The following is a 21,284-nucleotide window of genomic DNA, read 5'->3' as shown; positions in this document are numbered from 1 at the left end:
CAATTTCAGCTTCAGTCTAACTCAACTTTTGTGCCCTTTTAATAATAAAATATTCTTTTAATAAATCAGGCTTTTATAACCTGGGTTACACGTGCTTCTGGCCCAAACTCGGCCGTGGTCCGGTTATTGCGATTTAGTTATGGCTTGCCGGACTAGGGCAGAGTCATTTGAGCCGTGCCTCAGCCACAACACTTGGCCGAGTCTGGGCTGAGAGTTTACCAGACTCGGGCCAAAACTATCGGCCCAATCTACGGCCATACATCACGGCCGAGACAATGCCGACTCCACGTGTCGGCATCGGACCGAGTGTTTTTGTTCCGGCATGCGTGATTCGGCCCAAGTGTGGGCCGATACAATTTTGCTAGCTGGGAACTTTGGTGCAAAGTGGACGTTGATGAGGGGCTGAGTGAATTCACTTGTTAAATTTTATGGCTGAATAACTCAAGAATTAAATTGGCACGAACGTTTATTTTAACGGCACAAACCAGCACAACCGCAGCACTAACGAATGAGACCTCTCTGGTGCGAATTGGACGTTGATGAGGGACTGAGTGACATCATCGGTTTAAATAAATATTTCTTAGCCTATAACTCAAGACGTAAATGAGCACAAATAGCTTTTTTTAACGGCACAAACCAGCACAAATGCAGCACTAATGAATGACACCACTTTGGAGCAATTTGGACGTTGATGAGGGGCTGAGTGACGTCACTCGTTGAAAATGGCAGACGGGATTGCATGATGGAATATAACATTGATAAACAAATATATTTCCCCTGTATTCCCCTGTATTTCCCCTGTATTAGATAATAAACTGGGGTTAAGACTAGGTGATATTGCAAAACAACATTCTCTCTCTCTGTCTCTCTCTCTCTTTTTTTTTTTTTTTTAATTTATAAATTATTTGAGATTACGATTTTATTAGTCATTCTAATCTTCTATCTTCAAATATAGAAGGGCACCCGTCAATGCGCGTTCAGCACATCTAAACTTACAAACATTCGGGCAGCTACTGATCCACAGATCCCAGCCATTAACACCAGCAATGTTTTTATGAACTTTTTTAACAACAAGATTGAAAATATTAGACAAACAATAAATACCATATTACTAAACCCAGCCTGTCTGTCATCTGGTGTGGATGATCATAATCAATCCCCTTTTAACAATCATAAATTTGTCCCTTAGACTGGGTCACATAGCCAAAGCATTTAAACTAGCAGTTATTAAACCCTTGATCAAGAAACCGAATCTTGATCCTAGGTTACTATACAATTACAGACCTATCCCTAACCTTCCCTTCATATCTAAGATCTTAGAAAAAGTTGTGGCCCAACAACTTAGGTAATACTTGCATAAAAATAACATGAAAAATTTCAATCTGGTTTTAGGCCACACCATAGCACCGAAACGGCTTTAGTTAAGATAACAAACGACCTTCTTCTCGCCTCTGATTGATCCATGCTAGTTTTACTCGACCTCAGTGCAGCTTTTGATACAACTGATCATACTATTCTGCTAGAAAGATTAAAAAACATGGTTGGAATAATAGGAACGGCCCTATCATGGTTTAAGTCTTACCTCACAGATCGCTACCAGTTTGTAAAAGTAAATAATATTTCTTCTATTCATACAAAAATGAGATTTGGAATTCCCCAAGGCTCCATTTTAGGACTTTTATTATTCATATTATACATGCTGCCACTGGCAGGCATGGCATTACCTTCCACAGATGACACACAGTTATACATATCAGCCAAACCAGACGACAAACCAGCACTAAAGAAAATGGAGGACTGTGTTAAAGAAGTGAAGCATTGGATGTCATAAAATTTCCTTCTGCTAAACAGTGACAAAACCGAGGCTCTCCTTCTAGGTCCAAAACCTGCTATAAATAAGGTATCAGACTTGATACATAATTTTGACTTCCCTGTTCTCCCTAGCTCATCAGCTAAAAATCTGGGTGTTATAATTGATTCAGATCTATCATTTGATCAGCATATAGGTGACATTACAAAAACAGCTTTCCTACATCTTCAGAACCTTGCTAAGTTAAGAAATTCCTTATCCCTCCCAGATGCGGAAAAAGTAGTTCACGCTTTTATTACATCAAGAATAGATTATTGCAATGCATTTTTATCAGGATGCTCCAGCAGAAACTTGAGTAAACTACAGCTAATTCAAAATCCTGCAGCTAGGGTCCTCACTAAAACTAGAAAATTTGATCATATCAGCCCAGTCTTATCGGCCCTTCAGTGGCTTCCAATTAAATTCCATATTGATTACAAAATTGTTTTCCTCACATATAAAACCCTACACAGGCTCGCCCCTGAATATCTGCGAGACCTCATCACGCACTATGAACCACCAAGGCTACTCATATTTCAGGGCCTCTTACTAGTACCCAGAATTCATCTGGTATCAAGACTTCAGTGGGGGGGGGGGCGCTTTCTCCTACAAAGCCCCTCAGCTCTGGAACAATCTTCCAGTTAGTGTTCGGAACACAGACACAGTCACTATGTTTAAGTCTAGGCTCAAAACACACTTGTTCAGTTTAGCCTTTGGCAACTAAACTCTTTCTAGTTTAAGGTTGTCGTTTCAAGAACTCATGGACATGGGGAATCAGGGTAAACTCGGATGATGTGCTCACAATTTCTCTTGCTTGGAGCAGAAGGATGTCTTTGCCTGAGCTCCTTCTGGTTTCCCTCCAGTCTGTTACAGTCAGATCCGTCACTACACTAATGAAAATATTCACATGTTCATATTTCTCTGCTGCACTCAACTAAACTAACTGCTTCCCTTTACTGTTTTCTGAGAAAATGGTGGCCCACTGATGGAAGATTGTTTGCTGGATTCTCCTGCGGCCCAGACCAGACCAGCTGCTCACCTCCATCTACTGCTGCCAGCCTCGGACCACTCACCATGATCAACTACACTGAAGTAGAAATGGACTCAGATTAGCAACACTGACTGGATTCTTGGGAATTAGAGACTGAGAGTTAATGGGCTTGTCTAAAAGCGAAGTAGTAGTGCGTGATGATTTGCACTTGTTCTGGATCAATAGTAATCTTCAGAATGCCTACTCATGCCTACAGAATGCCTCCACTGGAAGCATGAATAACTTATTGATGCCTGTAAAGTGTTCAACAGTGGCACCCCTTCTGCTTTCTCTTGTTTGAAACCGTGCCTGCTGCCATCATGCTCAAAGTCAAGTGTGCTTTAACCTGGTTGTTTTGCTTACAAATGTGATTAAAGTCATTGTTGTGTCCTAGACAGTTTTTAGTTTTTGAGCAAGGGGAAAAGCCATAAGTTAGAGGGCACATTTCAGCAAAAAGGACTGAATTTCAATTATTTTTCAATCTGACTGTTCACAGAGTCTACTGATTCTTATGCCAATTTCAGATGCACACATAAAACTACCTAGGAACTTAACTAACAATGCAACAGACACGTCATAAAAGATGTGGTTCACTGTTTAAAAAAGTTATTACAAGCTAAAGAACCACAATATGCAGCAGAATGTTCTTGTACGAGGTTAACAAATGGTCAGCTTTAGATGACAGACTTGCACAAGCTTTCTTAGCATTGTCAGGCCGATATAAAAGCAACCTTCAGCAGCCCAATCAATCACGAGAGAGAAGGAGCTGAAAGTGACTGACAGCAAAGTTTGAAAAAAAATGTTTTTTTAATGTTTCACTCTCTCACAGGAAATTAAACAAAACCACAGCATACTCAAATAAAAAATTAATTTCAAACGGGGCTAAGAAACCGCAGTCCATGACATTATTTTGACAAATGAGTCATGTTTTCCGGGCGGCACGGTGGTGCAGCAGGTAGTGTCGCAGTCACACAGCTCCAGGGGCCTGGAGGTTGTGGGTTCGACTCCAGCTCCGGGTGACTGTCTGTGAGGAGTTGGTGTGTTCTCCCCGTGTCCGCGTGGGTTTCCTCCGGGTGCTCCGGTTTCCTCCCACAGTCCAAAAACACACGTTGCAGGTGGATTGGCGACTCGAAAGTGTCCGTAGGTGTGAATGTGTGTGTGTCTGTGTTGCCCTGTGAAGGACTGGCGTCCCCTCCAGGGTGTATTCCCGCCTTGCCCGATGATTCCAGGTAGGCTCTGGACCCCCCGCGACCCTAAATTGGATAAGCGGTTACAGATAATGGATGGATGGATGGATGGAGTCATGTTTTCCATTATGAATAATATGATTTGGCAGAATGCTTAAAATATTCTCTTAACAGTTTATGATCCACAAAGTGAGCTCTTATATAGAGGCAGATGTGTTTAAAACAGACTCAGGTTTACTAAATCGCTGGTACATAGAGGCCACTTGGTGTCAGTATAACTGCTTAACGTAAAGGAGAATCACTGGTGAAAATGACTTAAAACAAGTCCTTACCATATGCAGTCATGGTGCCCACGTAGGGTCCATCCATCACACCCTGGTTCTCCTCAGCCAGGGCTTTGATGTAGCGCTTACTCAGGTCTAGGATCTGCATGCGAAGCTGTGCACTGCTCTCATGAGTTGATCTCTGCTGAATGGTGAAGTGCAGCAACATCATGCCCCAAATGAAGCCAAAACTCACAAGGAAGAAGCCAAGCTTTTGTGACGACAGCTTCCATAAGTATACGGAGGCCATGGCTGCTGTGTGTTTATAAAGTTCAGGAGGTGTCGAGTCTCATGGCTGACATTGGGAGTTTGTCTACCAATCAAGGCTGATCCAGTATATGGTCCATGCCTCTGGATCGTCAGTCATGCTGGATGTTCCATATTGTGTGAATATGCTAGACACACTAGAAAGAGAGAAAGAAAAGGAAGAGAAAGCAAAACATTATATTACAGATAAACACCATACACTGCTTACTTTGTGTGAACCCCCCAAATACATTTTTATAATTTGAATGTTCTGTTAACATTTTTAAAATGCTTCCATTTCTTATAATTACAGATGAATTGGCACACTGGACCAACAGAGCTGAAAAAAATTTAACATAAAGAATTCCACATCCAAGTTAGAAATGTTGAGTGCTAGTCTAGTCAAACGTAAGGCAGGACATCAATTACAGATACTGATGAAATTAAGTCTCATCTGTGATTTCATAGATCAAAATCTTCAGGATGTAAACCTAAACTGGCTTTTTCTTAACTTAGCTTGTTACAGCTAGCAGACATCTGCTAGTTAATAGTAGATAACACATTAACAAAGTAATGCTATTTCCAGTGCAATGATCTCTTTGCAACAAAGAGAAATCATATATCATACAACAGCTAGTTCCAGACAAGTAATGTGATTGTTTGAGAAGTGTTCTAACCATGTTGATCATGTTATTTTGCCATAACTGCACAGTTCATTTATTTTAGTAATTCAATAAAAAAAAAACTGAAACTCATTAGATATAGATGCATTACAGAGTGAGCCATTTCAAGCATTTCTTTCTTTTAATGTTGATGATTATGGCCTACAGCCAATGAAAGCCCAAAAGTCATTATCTCAGAAAATGAGAATAATCAACACAAAACACCTGCAAAGGTTTCCTAAGCCTTTAAAATGGTCCCCTTTCAAAAATTTGGGGGAGATTCAAAAGGAGTGTTTTCAGATTAAAGTAAATTTGGCATTTAACTTGGAAATCAAGGTCCAATAGTCTATGGAGGCATTTTACTGACAAGTATTTGAATTAATATAACTGGATTTAATGAAAAACAATTAATTAAAGCTTACTGAATTACCATGTCTTTCATTTTTGTGTGTGCAATTTTCAAATTAATTAATTTATTTTCATACTTACAATTCAGTTGACATTATTCCAGTGCTTTTATTTCATTATAGAAATTCGAGTTAAACATTTCAGACTTAGGAAATTCAACCATTAAAATTCGATCTGTGAAATTCATACATTTGCATCCGTGACCTAAAGAAAAATTAGTGCCTCATGGATGGTACAGAAGAGAAGATTCCGTCACACATCATCTGTCCATTTAACCGCCTTTGTGCTACTTTGTGTTGTTCTACCCACCCAACAGCGTCCCGTGGGCTGAGTCCTTTGTCCAATGACACACCGACAGATATGGTACTGTCTCTGACTTTACATCTATAAGATGGACCAATGAGGTAGGTGTGTCTAATGGCGCTTTTCCACTGCACGGAACCTACACGACTCTACACATCTGATTCCATTCCCCGTGTCTATCAATACAAGCTAGAAATTCAATTTACTCCATTGTCTCCTCTTTTAGCATGCGGACAAACTTAGTACTAAGGTTCTGTGAACTAGAATAGCCCTAAAGACAGTTGACATAGGCGTTTTCAAGCTCAAACTTCATTCTTCATGATATTTGATTTGAGTAAGAAGGATTTTTTTGTAGCCTTTCAAAAGGCATTCAAGAACTCTTTTAACAATCCATGTAGATACAATCCCGATACAGGCCATGTTGGTAGGTTTCTCAAAACTGGAGTGAGACAATTTAACAAGTCAGATCAATTTTTATGTGTTTTTTTTTTTCTGTTCATCAAACAGTGCAATGTGCCCCATTTTCTGCCTTCAGTTTACATGTGCCTGAGGCTTTATTATGACAGCCAACGTGGCTACTAAAGCAAACAACTCTAAACTGATCACTTCAGTTAAATGCACTGTAGAAATAAAATTTAATAAATTTGCCCTGCAGTGTGAGCAAAACCATAAGGCTAATTTAACATTAAATATGGATACAGGGACGTACAGTTCATATAACGCATTCATTTCATCCATCTTTTTCATTATTAACTTGTTCACGGTCAGCACTGTGCACGATACCAGTTGATAACAGAGCATTATGAGATACTTTACACATACAAACACCATAGAAACATCTTGACATACAGCAGGTGGACAGTACTATGAGTATGACTGAAATATTGAGATACAAATAGACAGAAGTACTAATTAACATGACACCACTGCTAATATGTGGGCAGCCATCTTGGAATATGAACTCAAGGTTGGTAAAGCTGCCCCATCAATCAGATAGGAAATCCTACTTCTAGTGGCATTCCAATTAAATTTCTTACACCGGAGCTCAGATAGAATGCAGCATAAGTACATTAACACCACCATAGCCATGTTGGTTGTTGTCAGAACCTTTTGACTCCAGACTGCAGTGAGAGTTACAAAATGTGAGTATAAATAAGTCTTTAAAGCAGTTGTTCTCAATACATGTTCTGGTGGGCCACTGCGCTGCACATTTCAGAGATTCCTCTGCTTCTAACAATTAGCAACTAATGGGCTAATAAACAACAACTTCTGAAGTTGAAGTAAGTGTGACAACATGCAAGCCAGAGGCCCACAAGAACCAGGATTTAGAACTAATGCTTTAAAGTCAACTTGAAATTACAAATGGTGATCATCATAAATCATAACATCTTTATGTTGCACAACCATGTTTAGATATAGTTAGGGTCCTAGCACGTAGTGTGGGGACCCTATAGCGATTGTCGGGTTTTTTAGGGTTCAAGCACTCAGTGCGTAGAACCCTATTGTTTTTGTACAGGTTTTTCTTATTATTCTTTTTCTCCTGTAAAAGTCATTGTGCGGAAGAGACCGTAGGTCGTACAGACTTCCCACTTGGAGGGTAGATGTAGTTTGTGTGCATCTCGGAGGACAACAAAAATTACACTGATTGGCCTAATGGTGGCGCTATAGGAAAGTGAAACGCGTTTAGGTTCATATCTCCTACACCCTGAGGCGTAGAGACAAAATCTTTTTTTCCACTGATTCTTTGGGTCCTGACAAATCAAAAACGGGTTAGTCAAAATTTCATTTTTCCAAGGTTATTATCACGCTAATTTGCATAATTTCCAAAACCTACTTTTGCGAACTAGTCCGGGGATTTTTGTCCAATTCTCTTGAGCTTGGTGCCAAAATGTTCGCAGGAGTCTGAAGGTTAATATTTATCAAAAAAAAGTTTAAATTTCGATTCAATATGGCCGCTATATGCAAATGAACCTCTTCGGCTTATCGTATGTTTTACTTACAAATTTATAACAATTTCATACTTTACTCCAATGTGTTCAAATTTCATATTCTACTTCCAGATATGATTCTGAGGTAGCATGTCAAATGAGGAGCCAATATTCATATAGGGGGCGCTGTAAATGCTACAAGTGTATATCTCAGCATCCGCAAGGCGGATCGGACCGCCGTTTGGCATGCTGCTTCTGTGGGCAAGGCTATAAGTGGAAAATTAAGGACAATTAGATTCTGGCAAAATTGTGATCGTCATTGGCCAATCAGATGTTAGCACCTGTTTGACTACCTTAACAAGGTCCAATCATCATGGGATTTGACTGGTATGTTCCTGGGAGCCCTCCCTAAATGCATAAAAATTGTCGTAACGATAGCCACTAGGGGGCGCTATATCAAGAAAATATGATATTTCTCAGCAAAAATTAACCGTATCGCCACGCAGTTTACTTCTCTGTATACTCTGCAGAGGGCCTTACAACATTATAGTTGCAAGTGTTGTCAAAAAATGCATTGTATTTTCTCAATTGCCAGTTGTTTAAAATTGAACTTTTTCAAACTAGTCCGTGGAATTTTGCTCTATTCCCAAATAATTGACCTTGTTAGAATCTGCAGAGCCTGTAGGTCAATAATTATCAAAAAAAGTTCAACATTTGGACAAACTTTTGTTGTAATAAATCAATAAATCGAAGTGTGTGGAGCTTTAAACATTCTTTCAGCTGTAACTCAAACAAATTAAGCCCAATCAAGACTAAATTTGACATACGTATGTAGGGCCTTACTATGAAGAAGCATATACAATATGACTCCAATCCACCAAAAGGGGGCGCTACAATTGGACAATAACTGATAAAATAAGCTTTTTTGTGTTATAGCGCCATCTAGGATTGCAGTGGCACCACAATTTAATCATGTCATCTGATCCTTATACTGATCAAGCATGTGCAGTTTTAAAATTTTTGGGGAAAGCTTTTTTGAGTTATAGGTGCATTTGTGATTTCTATAATTCATGCTGGATCTCTATTATTTGAAGGGGCCTGTAAGCCACATAGTGATGAAAGTTCAACATTTTATTGATAATTATTATATGCCATGTCTTTAGGATTCCACTGATACCACATATGTACATGTTAGGAAAATATCCATAGAGTAGTACTCCCTTAAACAATTCTAACATGAAAGACTGTAACTGCTTAGCAACACTATGTTACAGTAGTAAATTCTTTCACCACCAGATAGAACTACAAAACTAAATATTGTTTTTTTGATCTATATGGAGGTTAAGATCCTATTCACCTGCAAAGGTTAATGGTCATACCATATGAATATGAATATTTATCATAATTAAAAATTATAAAGTCTTCTATACCTCTTCAAGTGGCCATTTACCCTCACCAGTCAGAAAATACCCTTTGTTATTGTGTGTTTTATTCTGATGTACTGAGTTTCTGATGTTTATACTTGTTTCTCACAGAGTACAGTGTCCCATTTAATGCCTGACATGTTAAAAGGCAAGAACTGCACTCTGATTGGCTGTAGTGCGAGGCAACCTCCTCCCCCACACCGCCTCCTGCATTTAAATGCCCACCTGCATTTAAATATTTTAGATTTATATATAACTACTCTATAGTAGCCTGTCCAGAGCACAGGTTGCTCTGATAGTGGCCTTCAGCTCTTCTGCATTGTTGGGTCTGGCGTATTGCATCTTACTCTTCACAATACCCTGTAGATTTTCAATGGGGTTAAGGTCAGGCGAGTTTCAGTCACGCTAAAACCCATGTCTTGCATACATCTGTGCGTGGTGGTTCTTCAAGCGCTGACTCCAGCTGCAGTCCAGTCTTTGAGAATCTCCCTAACATTTGTGAATGGGTTTTATTTAACAATCCTCTACCACATCTTTTCCTTCCCTTCTCCTCTCTATTAATGTGCTTGGACACAGAGCTTTGTGAACAGCCAGCATTTTTAGCAATGACCATTTGTGTCTTGCTCTGCTAGTGTAAGGTGTCAATGGTCATCTTTTGGACAACTGTCAAGTCAGCAGTCTTCCCCATGATTGTAGAGCCTACAGAACTAGACTGAGAGACCAGTTAAAGGCCTATGCAGGTGTTTTGAGTTAATTCACTGATTAGAGTGTCGCACCAGTCTTCAATATTGAACCTTTTCACAAAATTCAAATTATAAATTGTCATTTATAATCATCAAATTAAAAGAAATAAACACTTGACATATATCAGTCTGTGAGTAATGAATGCATATAATATACAAGTTCAACTCTTTGAATAGAATTACGGAAATAAACTTTTTCATGATATTCTAATTTTATGACCAACACCTGTAATATTCAAGTTTATAGTAAGCACTGCTTACACATTATATACCTCACACAAAGACCCTCTTACACCACACACATCACTCAGAAACAAACACACCTCAGAGACTGTAGAACACAAGTCACAAACACAAGCACCTATTACAAATAATCTGACACTGCACATACCTACTTGGCTCAATGTCTAACAATTTTGCCATAGCCACAAATGTCAATACATCCTCTCCCAATCAATTCATACTACAGGAGTTGTCAGATTTGACTTGACTGCCATATTAAGCCAGTTAGTGCTTGAACCCGCAGATAGCCGCTAGCGGCTCTAGTTCTTATTATTATTATTAGGCTTCCGAGCACATAGTGCAAAGGAAGCCTATTGTTTTTGTTCTGATTAGGGGTTCGAGCACGAAGTGCTTGAAACCCTATTGTGTTTGTTCTGATTTTAATTTGTTATTAGGCTTCTGAGCACGAAGTGAAAAGAAGCCTATTGTTTTTGTTCTGATTTTTACGAAGTGCTTGAAACCATATTATAATTGTTAGGATTTTTATTTTTATTAGGGGTTCGAGCACGAAGTGCTTGAAACCCTATTATAATTGTTAGGATTTATATTTTTATTATTATTATTATTATTCCGGTTCTTTTTCTGCACTACAAACGATCGCACAGCCCAAACCGTAAGGCCTACAGACTTGAGGCTTGGCCAGTAGGTAGTAAACCCTCCCGCTACTCAGGCGCAAAAAATCAGACGGATTGGCCTCATGGGGGCGCTACAGCGAAGGACAACGCCTTTTCTTGCGGGGCTCCTACCACGTGAGGCGTAGAGACGAAATTTTTTTCCCCCTGATTCCTTGGGTCCTGCCGAATCAAAAAGGTCGATACAACCACTAAGCTCCGCCCACTTAAAATTTTTTGCTATTTTGCATAATTTGCAAAACCTACTTTTGCGTACTAGTTGGTGGATTTTTGTCCAATTTTCTTGAGCTTGGTGTCAAAACGTTCGCAGGAGTCTGAAGCTTAATAATAATCAAAAAACGTTGACATTTCAATTCAATGTAGCTGCCATATGCAAATGAACCATATCGGTTTATTGCCTTTTTTCCAGAACAGCTGTTACTCCTGCATACTTTACTCAAATGGGTTGCAATTTCAGATTCTGCTTAGGGACATGATTTTGAGGTAGCATGTCGTCGGTGGTGCAAAAATTCACATAGGGGGCGCTCTAAATACTAGAAATTCATATCTCAGCATGCGCAAGTCCGATCGGTCCGCCGCTTGGCATACAGCTGCTTTAGGCAAGGCTCTAAGTGGAAAATAAAGGACAAGTCGATACTCGCCAAATTGTAACGTCATCGGCCAATCAGAACTCAGCAGCTCCCTGACAACCTTGACAAAGGTCAATCATTATGATATTTGACTGGCATGTCCATGGTGGCACTTCCTAAGAGCAGAAGACGTTTCGTAACGATAGCCACTAGGGGGCGCTATAACAAGAAAATATGTAATATCTCAGCGAAAATTAAGCATATTGACATGCAGTTTGCTGGACTCTGTACTCTGTATATTGCCTAACAACTTTGTAATAGCAAGTATTGTCAAGAAATGTATTGTTTTTTCTCAATGGCCAGTTGTTTGAAAATTGAGGTTTTCGAACTAGTCCGTGGAATCTGAAGCTATTCCCAAACAATTGGTTTTGTTGGAATCTGTAGAGTCTGTAGGTAAACAATCTTTAAAAAAATTATGACTTTTTAACATTGTGTTGTTACAACATGTCAATAAACTGAAGTGTGAGCTGCTTTATAGGTTCTTTCATCTATAACTCCAAGAAAAGAAGCCCAATCCAGACCAAACTTTATAGGATTATGTAAGACCATACCCTAAAGGAGCATGTCTATTATGGCCTAAATCCACCCAAAGGGGGCGCTACAATTGGACAATAACTTATTAAAAAGTTTTTTTTGTGTTATAGCGCCATCTAGGATTGCAGTGGCACCACAATTTAGTTATGACATCTGCTCAGGCTTCAGGCTTATCAAGCTTGTGAAATTTTGAAATTTTTGGTGAAAGCGTTTTTGAGTTATAGGTGTATATATGTGTACATATATAGCATATATTTGACTTGTGGAATACATGCTGGATCTCTCTTTTTGGGAGGGGCCTGTAAGCTACATAGTAATAGAAGTGCAAGTTTTTTTTGATAATTATTAAAGTTCAGATCCTTAGAATTCAGCTGATACCACATATGTCCATGTAAGGTAATTATCCACATAGGAGTACACGCTCAAATATTTCTGTTTGTGAAATATTTCTGATCCAAACAGACTGCCATCTGCTGGTGAGAAATAACAGCTTTCTTATATAAGACTATACATTGTGATGTTGAACTACAGTGGATCTGAGGCAAAATGCAATGTTGAGCAAAGACCATAAGGTCCAGAAACATTTCACTTGCCAGCAAGGTTAAGCAGGTATGACATGACTCAGCCAAGGAAAATGACACTCTTTGGCCAGATGGTGGCAATATAGAAAAGGGATACGTGTTTAGGTCTATATCTCCTACACCGTAAGGCCTAGAGACGAAATCTTTTTTTTCCCTGATTCCTTGGCTTAATTCAAACTAATCTGCCATTTAGACCATTTACCTCCGCACACTTAGATTTTGAGCCAATATGCATAATTAGCTAAACTTACTTTTTTCCACAAGTCTGTGAATTTTTGTCCAATTCTCTTGAGCTTTGTGCCAAAACGTTCACAAGAGTCTGACCATGTCTAATTATAGAATGAATGTTGACATTTTGATTCAAGAAGCCTGCCATGTGCAAATGAACCTCTTCGGCTTATCGTATGTTTTACTTGAACGTCTGTAACTCCTCCATACTTTATTCAAATGGGTTCAAATTTCAGATTCTACTTAAGGACATGATTTTAAGGGTACCATATCAGCGATGTAGGCCTATTTTTTCCAAACAGGCCTATTCTGCGAGAACCCCGTTAATTGTCGCTTGCGGCTATATTTAGGGGTTCGAGCATGAAGTGCTTGAAACCCTATTGTGTTTGTTCTGATTTTAATTAGGGGTCCAAGCACTGCAAGTGCTGGAGCCCTATTGTTTTTGTTCCGTTTTTTCCGCTTTTTTTGTTTTTTAGGCTTCCGAGCACAAAGTGCAAAGGAAGCCTATTGTTTTTGTTCTGATTAGGGGTTCGAGCACGAAGTGCTTGAAACCCTATTATAATTGTTAGGATTTTTATTATTAGGGGTTCGAGCACGAAGTGCTTGAAACCCTATTATAATTGTTAGGATTTTTATTTTTATTAGGGGTTCGAGCACGAAGTGCTTGAAACCCTATTATAATTGTTAGGATTTTTATTTTTATTATTATTATGGTCCTAACACGTAGTGTAGGACCATATTGTAATTGTTAGGATTTTTCTTATTATTATTATTAGGCTTCTGAGCACGAAGTGCAAAGAAGCCTATTGTTTTTGTTCAGATTTTTATTATTATTATTATTAGGCTTCTGAGCACGAATTGGCCTTGTAGGATCTACAAGGCCAATTAAGTTGACATTTGGCATGCTGGTTCTGTCAGCAAGCCTACATATGGGAAATTAAGGACGACTCAATACGGGCACGTTTAACGATGTCAACAGCCAATCAAAGTTCAATTTTTTTTCATCATTTTTTGACAGGCTTAACAATGCCCAATCATCATGGCATTTGCATGGTATGTTCATGGACACACTTTGTATTTGCAGAAAAAATTTCGTGTTGATAGCCACAAGGGGGCGCTTGCAGGGGGAATTTTTTTCCCCCTGATTCCTTGGGTCCTGCCGAATCAAAAAGGTACATACAACCACTAAGTTCCGCCTACTTAGATTTTTTGCTATTTTGCATAATTTGCAAAACCTACTTTTGTGTACTCCTCCGTGGATTTTTGTCCAATTTTCTTGAGCTTGGTGTCAAAATGTTCGCAGGAGTCTGTAGCTTAATAATCATCAATAAAAATTTGAAATTTCGATTCAAGATGGCCGCCATATGCAAATGAACCTCTTCGGCTTATTTTATGTTTTACTTAAAAATCTATAACAAATTCATGCTTTACTCAAATACGTTTACATTTCATATTCCACTTCCAGACATGATTCTGAGGTAGCTTGTCAAAGGAGAAGCCAATATTCATATAGGGGGCGCTGTAAATGCTTCAAGTTTATATCTCAGCATCCGTAAGGCGGATCGGACCGCCACTTGGCATGCTGCTTCTATGGGCAAGGCTGTAGAGGGAAAATTAAGGACAACTCGATTCGAGCAAAATTGTGATTGTCATCGACCAATCAGCTGTCATCAGCTGTTTGACAACCTTAACAAGGTCCAATCATCATGGGATTTGACTGGTATGTCCCTGGTAGGCCTCCCTAAGAGCAGAAAAATTGTCATAACGATAGCCACTAGGGGGCGCTATATCAAGAAAATATTATATATCTCTGTGAAAATTAAGCATATTAACACGCAGTTTGCTTCTTTTTATACTCTGCAGAGGGCCTAACAAGTTTGTAATTGCAAGTGTTGTCAAAAAATGCTTTGCTTTTTCTCAGTTTCCAAATGTTCAAAATTGAAGCTTTTCGAACTAGTCCGTGGAATTTTGCGATATTCACAAACAGTTGACCTTGTTGGAATCTGCAGAGTCTGTAGGTAAATAATTATCAAAAAAAGTTCAACATTTGGACAAACTTTTGTTGTAATAAAACAATTAATTGAAGTGTGGGGAGCTTTAAACATTCTTTTAGCTATAACTCAAACAAATTAAGTCCAATCAAGACCAAACGTGACAGAAGTATGTATGGTCTTGTCCTGAAGACGTATGTACAATATGATCAAAATTTACCAAAAGGGGGCGCTACAATTGGACAAAAACTGATTAAATGGGCTTTTTTATGTTATAGCGCCATCTAGGAACGCAGTGGCACCCCAACTTAATTATGACATCTGGTCCTCAGTCTGATCAAGTATGTGACGTTTTAAAATTTTTGGGGAAAGCATTTTTGAGTTATAGGTGTATATTAGTGTACACATATAGCTTATATTTGACTTGAGGAATACATGCTAGATCTGTGTTATTGGGAGTGGCCTGTAAGCTACATAGTAATAAAAGTGCAACAATTTTTTGTTAAAGTTCAGATCCTTAGGATTCAGCTGATACCGTACATGCCCATGTTAGGTAAATATCCACATAGGAGTACATGCTTAAATCTTTCTGTATGTGCTTTTATGGCTGATCTAAAAATATGGGAAAGTAGTCATTTCTCACCAGCAGATGGCAGTCTAAGACTATACATTGTGCTGTTGAACTACAGTGGCTCTGAGACATTATGCAAAATGCAATGTGGAGCAAAGACCATAAGGCCCAGAAACACCTCCCTTGGCAGCAAGGTCCAGCAGGTGTAAAATGACTCAGCCAAGGAAAATGACATTCTTTGGCCAGATGGTGGCGCTATAGCAAAGGGAAAAGCACTGAGGTCTATATCTCCTACACCGTAAGGCCTAGAGATGAAATCTTTTTGTCCCTTATTCCTTGGCTTAAGACAAACTAATTTGCTGTTGGATCATAAAGCTCAGCCCACTTAGATTTTGAGCTAATTTGCAAAACATACTTTTGTCAATAAGTCTATGAATTTTTCACCAAGTCCCTTGAGCTTGGTGCCAAAACGTTCACATGAGTCTGACCCTAGGTAATTATAGAATTAATTGACATTTTGATTCATGATGGCAAATGAACCTCTTCAGCTTATCACAGGTTTTACTTGAGCATCTCTAACTCCATACTTTGCTCAAATGGGTTCAAATTTAAGATTCTACTTATAGAAATGCTTTTAAAGGTAGCATGGCAGCGATGTAGGCCTATTGCTTCCAAACAGGCCTGTTAAGCGAGAACCCCGTTAATTGCCGCTTGCGGCTATATTTTGTTATTATTATTATTAGGGGTTCGAGCACGAAGTGCTTGAAACCCTATTATAATTGTTAGGATTTTTATTAGGGGTTCGAGCACGAAGTGCTTGAAACCCTATTGTGTTTGTTCTGATTTTAATTTGTTATTATTATTATTATTATTAGGGGTTCGAGCACGAAGTGCTTGAAACCCTATTGTGTTTGTTCTGATTTTAATTTGTTATTATTATTATTATTATTATTTTTCTTTTTCTGCCATAAAACGAATCGCACAGCCCAAACCGTAAGGCCTAGAGACTTGAGACTTGGTCAATAGGTAGTAGTCGGTCTCGCTACTGAGGCGCAAAATATCAGCCCAATTGGCCTCAAGGGGGCGCTACAGCGAAGGAAAACGCTTTCATTAAAAGATTTTCCACCCCGTGTGGCGTAGAGACGAAATCTTTTTTTTCCCTGATTCCTTGGGTCCTGCCGAATCAAAAAGGTACATACAACCACTAAGCTCCGCCTACTTAGATTTTTTGCTATTTTGCATAATTTGCAAAACCTACTTTTGTGTACTCCTCCGTGGATTTTTGTCCAATTTTCTTGAGCTTGGTGTCAAAATGTTCGCAGGAGCCTGTAGTTTAATAATTATCAAAAAAACGTTGAAATTTCGATTCAAGATGGCCGCCATATGCAAATGAACCTCTTCGGCTTATTTTATGTTTTACTTAAAAATCTATAACAAACTCATGCTTTACTCAAATGTGTTTACATTTCATATTCTACTTTCAGACATGATTCTGAGGTAGCTTGTCAAAGGAGAAGCCAATATTTATATAGGGGGCGCTGTAAATGCTTCAAGTTTATATCTCAGCATCCGTAAGGCGGATCGGACCGCCGCTTGGCATGCTGCATCTATGGGCAAGGCTGTAGAGGGAAAATTAAGGACAACTCGATTCGAGCAAAATTGTGATTGTCATCGACCAATCAGCTGTCATCAGCTGTTTGACAACCTTAACAAGGTCCAATCATCATGGGATTTGACTGGTATGTCCCTGGTAGGCCTCCCTAAGAGCAGAAAAATTGTCATAACGATAGCCACTAGGGGGCGCTATGTCAAGAAAATATTATATATCTCTGTGAAAATTAAGCATATTGACACACAGTTTGCTTCTTTTTATACTCTGCAGAGGGCCTAACAACTTTGTAATTGCAAGTGTTGTCAAAAAATGCTTTGCTTTTTCTCAGTTTCCAAATGTTCAAAATTGAACCTTTTCGAACTAGTCCGTGGAATTTTGCGATATTCCCAAACAGTTGACCTTGTTGGAATCTGCCGAGTCTGTAGGTAAATAATTATCAAAAAAAGTTCAACATTTGGACAAACTTTTGTTGTAATAAAACAATTAATTGAAGCGTGTGGAGCTTTAAACATTCTTTTAGCTATAACTCAAACAAATTAAGTCTAATCAAGACCAACCATGACAGACGTATGTATGGTCCTACCCTGAAGAAGTATGTACAATATGATCAAAATTTACCAAAAGGGGGCGCTACAATTGGACAAAAACTGATTTAATTGGCTTTTTTATGTTATAGCGTCATCTAGGAATGCAGTGGCACGCCAACTTAATTATGACATCTGCTCCTCAGTCTGATCAAGCATGTGAAGTTTTAAAATTTTTGGGGAAAGTGTTTTTGAGTTATAGGTGTATATTAGTGTACACATATTGCAAATATTTGACTTGTGGAATACATGCTAGATCTCTCTTATTGTGAGGGGCCTGTAAGCTACATAGTAATAAAAGTGCAACAATTTTTTCATTCATTCATTATCTGTAACCGCTTATCCAACTTAGGGTCGCGGGGGGTCCAGAGCCTACCTGGAATCATCGGGCGCAAGGCGGGAATACACCCTGGAGGGGACGCCAGACCTTCACAGGGCAAATATGTGCATTCATGGCAGAGCTAAATATATGTGAAAGTAGTTATTTCTCACCAGCAGATGGCAGTCTAAAACTATACATTGTGCTGTTATACTACAGTGGCTCTGAGACATTATGCAAAATGCAATGTGGAGCAATGACCATAAGGCCCAGAAACACCTCCCTTGGCAGCAACATCCAGCAGGTGTGAAATGACTCAGCCAAGGAAAATGACACTCTTTGGCCAGATGGTGGCGCTATAGCAAAGGGAAAAGCATTGCGGTCTATATCTCCTACACCGTAGCATTGCGCTCTATATCTCCTACACCATAAGGCCTATAGATGAAATCTTTTTTTGAGCTAATTTGCATAATTTGCAAAATATACTTTTGTCAATAAGTCTTTGAATTTTTGACCAATTCCCTTGAGCTTGGTGCCAAAACGTTCACGAGTCTGACCCTAGGTAATTATAGAACGAATGTTGACATTCTGATTCAAGATGGCCGCCATATGCAAATGAACCTCTTCAGCTTATCACAGGTTTTACTTGAACATCTCTAACTCCTTCATACTTTGCTCAAATGGGTTCAAATTTCAGATTCTACTTATAGAAATGCTTTTAAAGGTAGCATGTCAGCGATGTAGGCCTATTGCTTCCAAACAGGCCTGTTAAGCGAGAACCCCGTTAATTGCCGCTTGCGGCTATATTTTGTTATTATTATTATTCTTTTTCTTTTTCTGCCATAAAACGAATCGCACAGCCCAAACCGTAAGGCCTAGACACTTGAGACTTGGTCAATAGGTAGTAGTCGGTCTCGCTACTCAGGCGCAAAATATCAGCCCAATTGGCCTCAAGGGGGCGCTACAGCGAAGGAAAACGCTTTCATTAAAAGATTTTCCACCCCGTGTGGCGTAGAGACGAAATCTTTTTTTTCCCTGATTCCTTGGGTCCTGCCGAATCAAAAAGGTACATACAACCACTAAGCTCCGCCTACTTAGATTTTTTGCTATTTTGCATAATTTGCAAAACCTACTTTTGTGTACTCCTCCGTGGATTTTTGTCCAATTTTCTTGAGCTTGGTGTCAAAATGTTCGCAGGAGCCTGTAGTTTAATAATTATCAAAAAGACGTTGAAATTTCGATTCAAGATGGCCGCCATATGCAAATGAACCTCTTCGGCTTATTTTATGTTTTACTTAAAAATCTATAACAAACTCATGGTTTACTCAAATGTGTTTACATTTCATATTCTACTTTCAGACATGATTCTGAGGTAGCTTGTCAAAGGAGAAGCCAATATTCATATAGGGGGCCCTGTAAATGCTTCAAGTTTATATCTCAGCATCCGTAAGGCGGATCGGACCGCCGCTTGGCATGCTGCTTCTATGGGCAAGGCTGTAGAGGGAAAATTAAGGACAACTCGATTCGAGCAAAATTGTGATTGTCATCGACCAATCAGCTGTCATCAGCTGTTTGACAACCTTAACAAGGTCCAATCATCATGGGATTTGACTGGTATGTCCCTGGGAGGCCTCCCTAAGAGCAGAAAAATTGTCATAACGATAGCCACTAGGGGGCGCTATATCAAGAAAATATTATATATCTCTGTGAAAATTAAGCATATTGACACGCAGTTTGCTTCTTTTTATACTCTGCAGAGGGCCTAACAACTTTGTAATTGCAAGTGTTGTCAAAAAATGCTTTGCTTTTTCTCAGTTTCCAAATGTTCAAAATTGAAGCTTTTCGAACTAGTCCGTGGAATTTTGCGATATTCACAAACAGTTGACCTTGTTGGAATCTGCAGAGTCTGTAGGTAAATAATTATCAAAAAAAGTTCAACATTTGGACAAACTTTTGTTGTAATAAAACAATTAATTGAAGTGTGGGGAGCTTTAAACATTCTTTTAGCTATAACTCAAACAAATTAAGTCCAATCAAGACCAAACGTGACAGAAGTATGTATGGTCTTGTCCTGAAGACGTATGTACAATATGATCAAAATTTACCAAAAGGGGGCGCTACAATTGGACAAAAACTGATTAAATGGGCTTTTTTATGTTATAGCGCCATCTAGGATTGCAGTGGCACCCCAACTTAATTATGACATCTGGTCCTCAGTCTGATCAAGTATGTGACGTTTTAAAATTTTTGGGGAAAGCATTTTTGAGTTATAGGTGTATATTAGTGTACACATATAGCTTATATTTGACTTGAGGAATACATGCTAGATCTGTGTTATTGGGAGTGGCCTGTAAGCTACATAGTAATAAAAGTGCAACATTTTTTTGTTAAAGTTCAGATCCTTAGGATTCAGCTGATACCGTACATGCCCATGTTAGGTAAATATCCACATAGGAGTACATGCTTAAATCTTTCTGTATGTGCTTTCATGGCTGATCTAAAAATATGGGAAAGTAGTCATTTCTCACCAGCAGATGGCAGTCTAAGACTATACATTGTGCTGTTGAACTACAGTGGCTCTGAGACATTATGCAAAATGCAATGTGGAGCAAAGACCATAAGGCCCAGAAACACCTCCCTTGGCAGCAAGGTCCAGCAGGTGTAAAATGACTCAGCCAAGGAAAATGACATTCTTTGGCCAGATGGTGGCGCTATAGCAAAGGGAAAAGCATTGAGGTCTATATCTCCTACACCGTAAGGCCTAGAGATTAAATCTTTTTGTCCCTTATTCCTTGGCTTAAGACAAACTAATTTGCTGTTGGATCATAAAGCTCAGCCCACTTAGATTTTGAGCTAATTTGCATAATTTGCAAAACATACTTTTGTCAATAAGTCTATGAATTTTTCACCAAGTCCCTTGAGCTTGGTGCCAAAACGTTCACATGAGTCTGACCCTAGGTAATTATAGAATTAATTGACATTTTGATTCATGATGGCAAATGAACCTCTTCAGCTTATCACAGGTTTTACTTGAACATCTCTAACTCCATACTTTGCTCAAATGGGTTCAAATTTCAGATTCTACTTATAGAAATGCTTTTAAAGGTAGCATGGCAGCGATGTAGGCCTATTGCTTCCAAACAGGCCTGTTAAGCGAGAACCCCGTTAATTGCCGCTTGCGGCTATATTTATTAGGCTTCCGAGCACAAAGTGCAAAG

General features: G+C 39.0%; 1 protein-coding gene across 2 annotated transcripts in view; it reads right to left on the bottom strand.

The window, feature by feature from the left end:
• The window catches only part of LOC136677501 (alpha-1,6-mannosylglycoprotein 6-beta-N-acetylglucosaminyltransferase A-like), a 247,051-nt gene that overhangs the window by 180,018 nt on the left and 45,749 nt on the right, over positions 1-21,284 (bottom strand). For both annotated transcript variants that reach the window (XM_066655064.1, XM_066655063.1), the window contains one exon: positions 4,399-4,793. In XM_066655064.1, the coding sequence (XP_066511161.1) occupies positions 4,399-4,639 (241 nt within the window). In that variant the 5' untranslated portion in view covers positions 4,640-4,793. The remainder of the gene's footprint in view (positions 1-4,398; positions 4,794-21,284) is intronic.

The sequence above is a fragment of the Hoplias malabaricus genome, chromosome X2 (assembly GCF_029633855.1).
Source record: "Hoplias malabaricus isolate fHopMal1 chromosome X2, fHopMal1.hap1, whole genome shotgun sequence".
Lineage (NCBI taxonomy): Eukaryota > Metazoa > Chordata > Actinopteri > Characiformes > Erythrinidae > Hoplias > Hoplias malabaricus.
The sequence above is the reverse complement of the archived record's forward strand: the minus strand, read 5'-3'. Positions and strand labels throughout refer to the sequence as shown.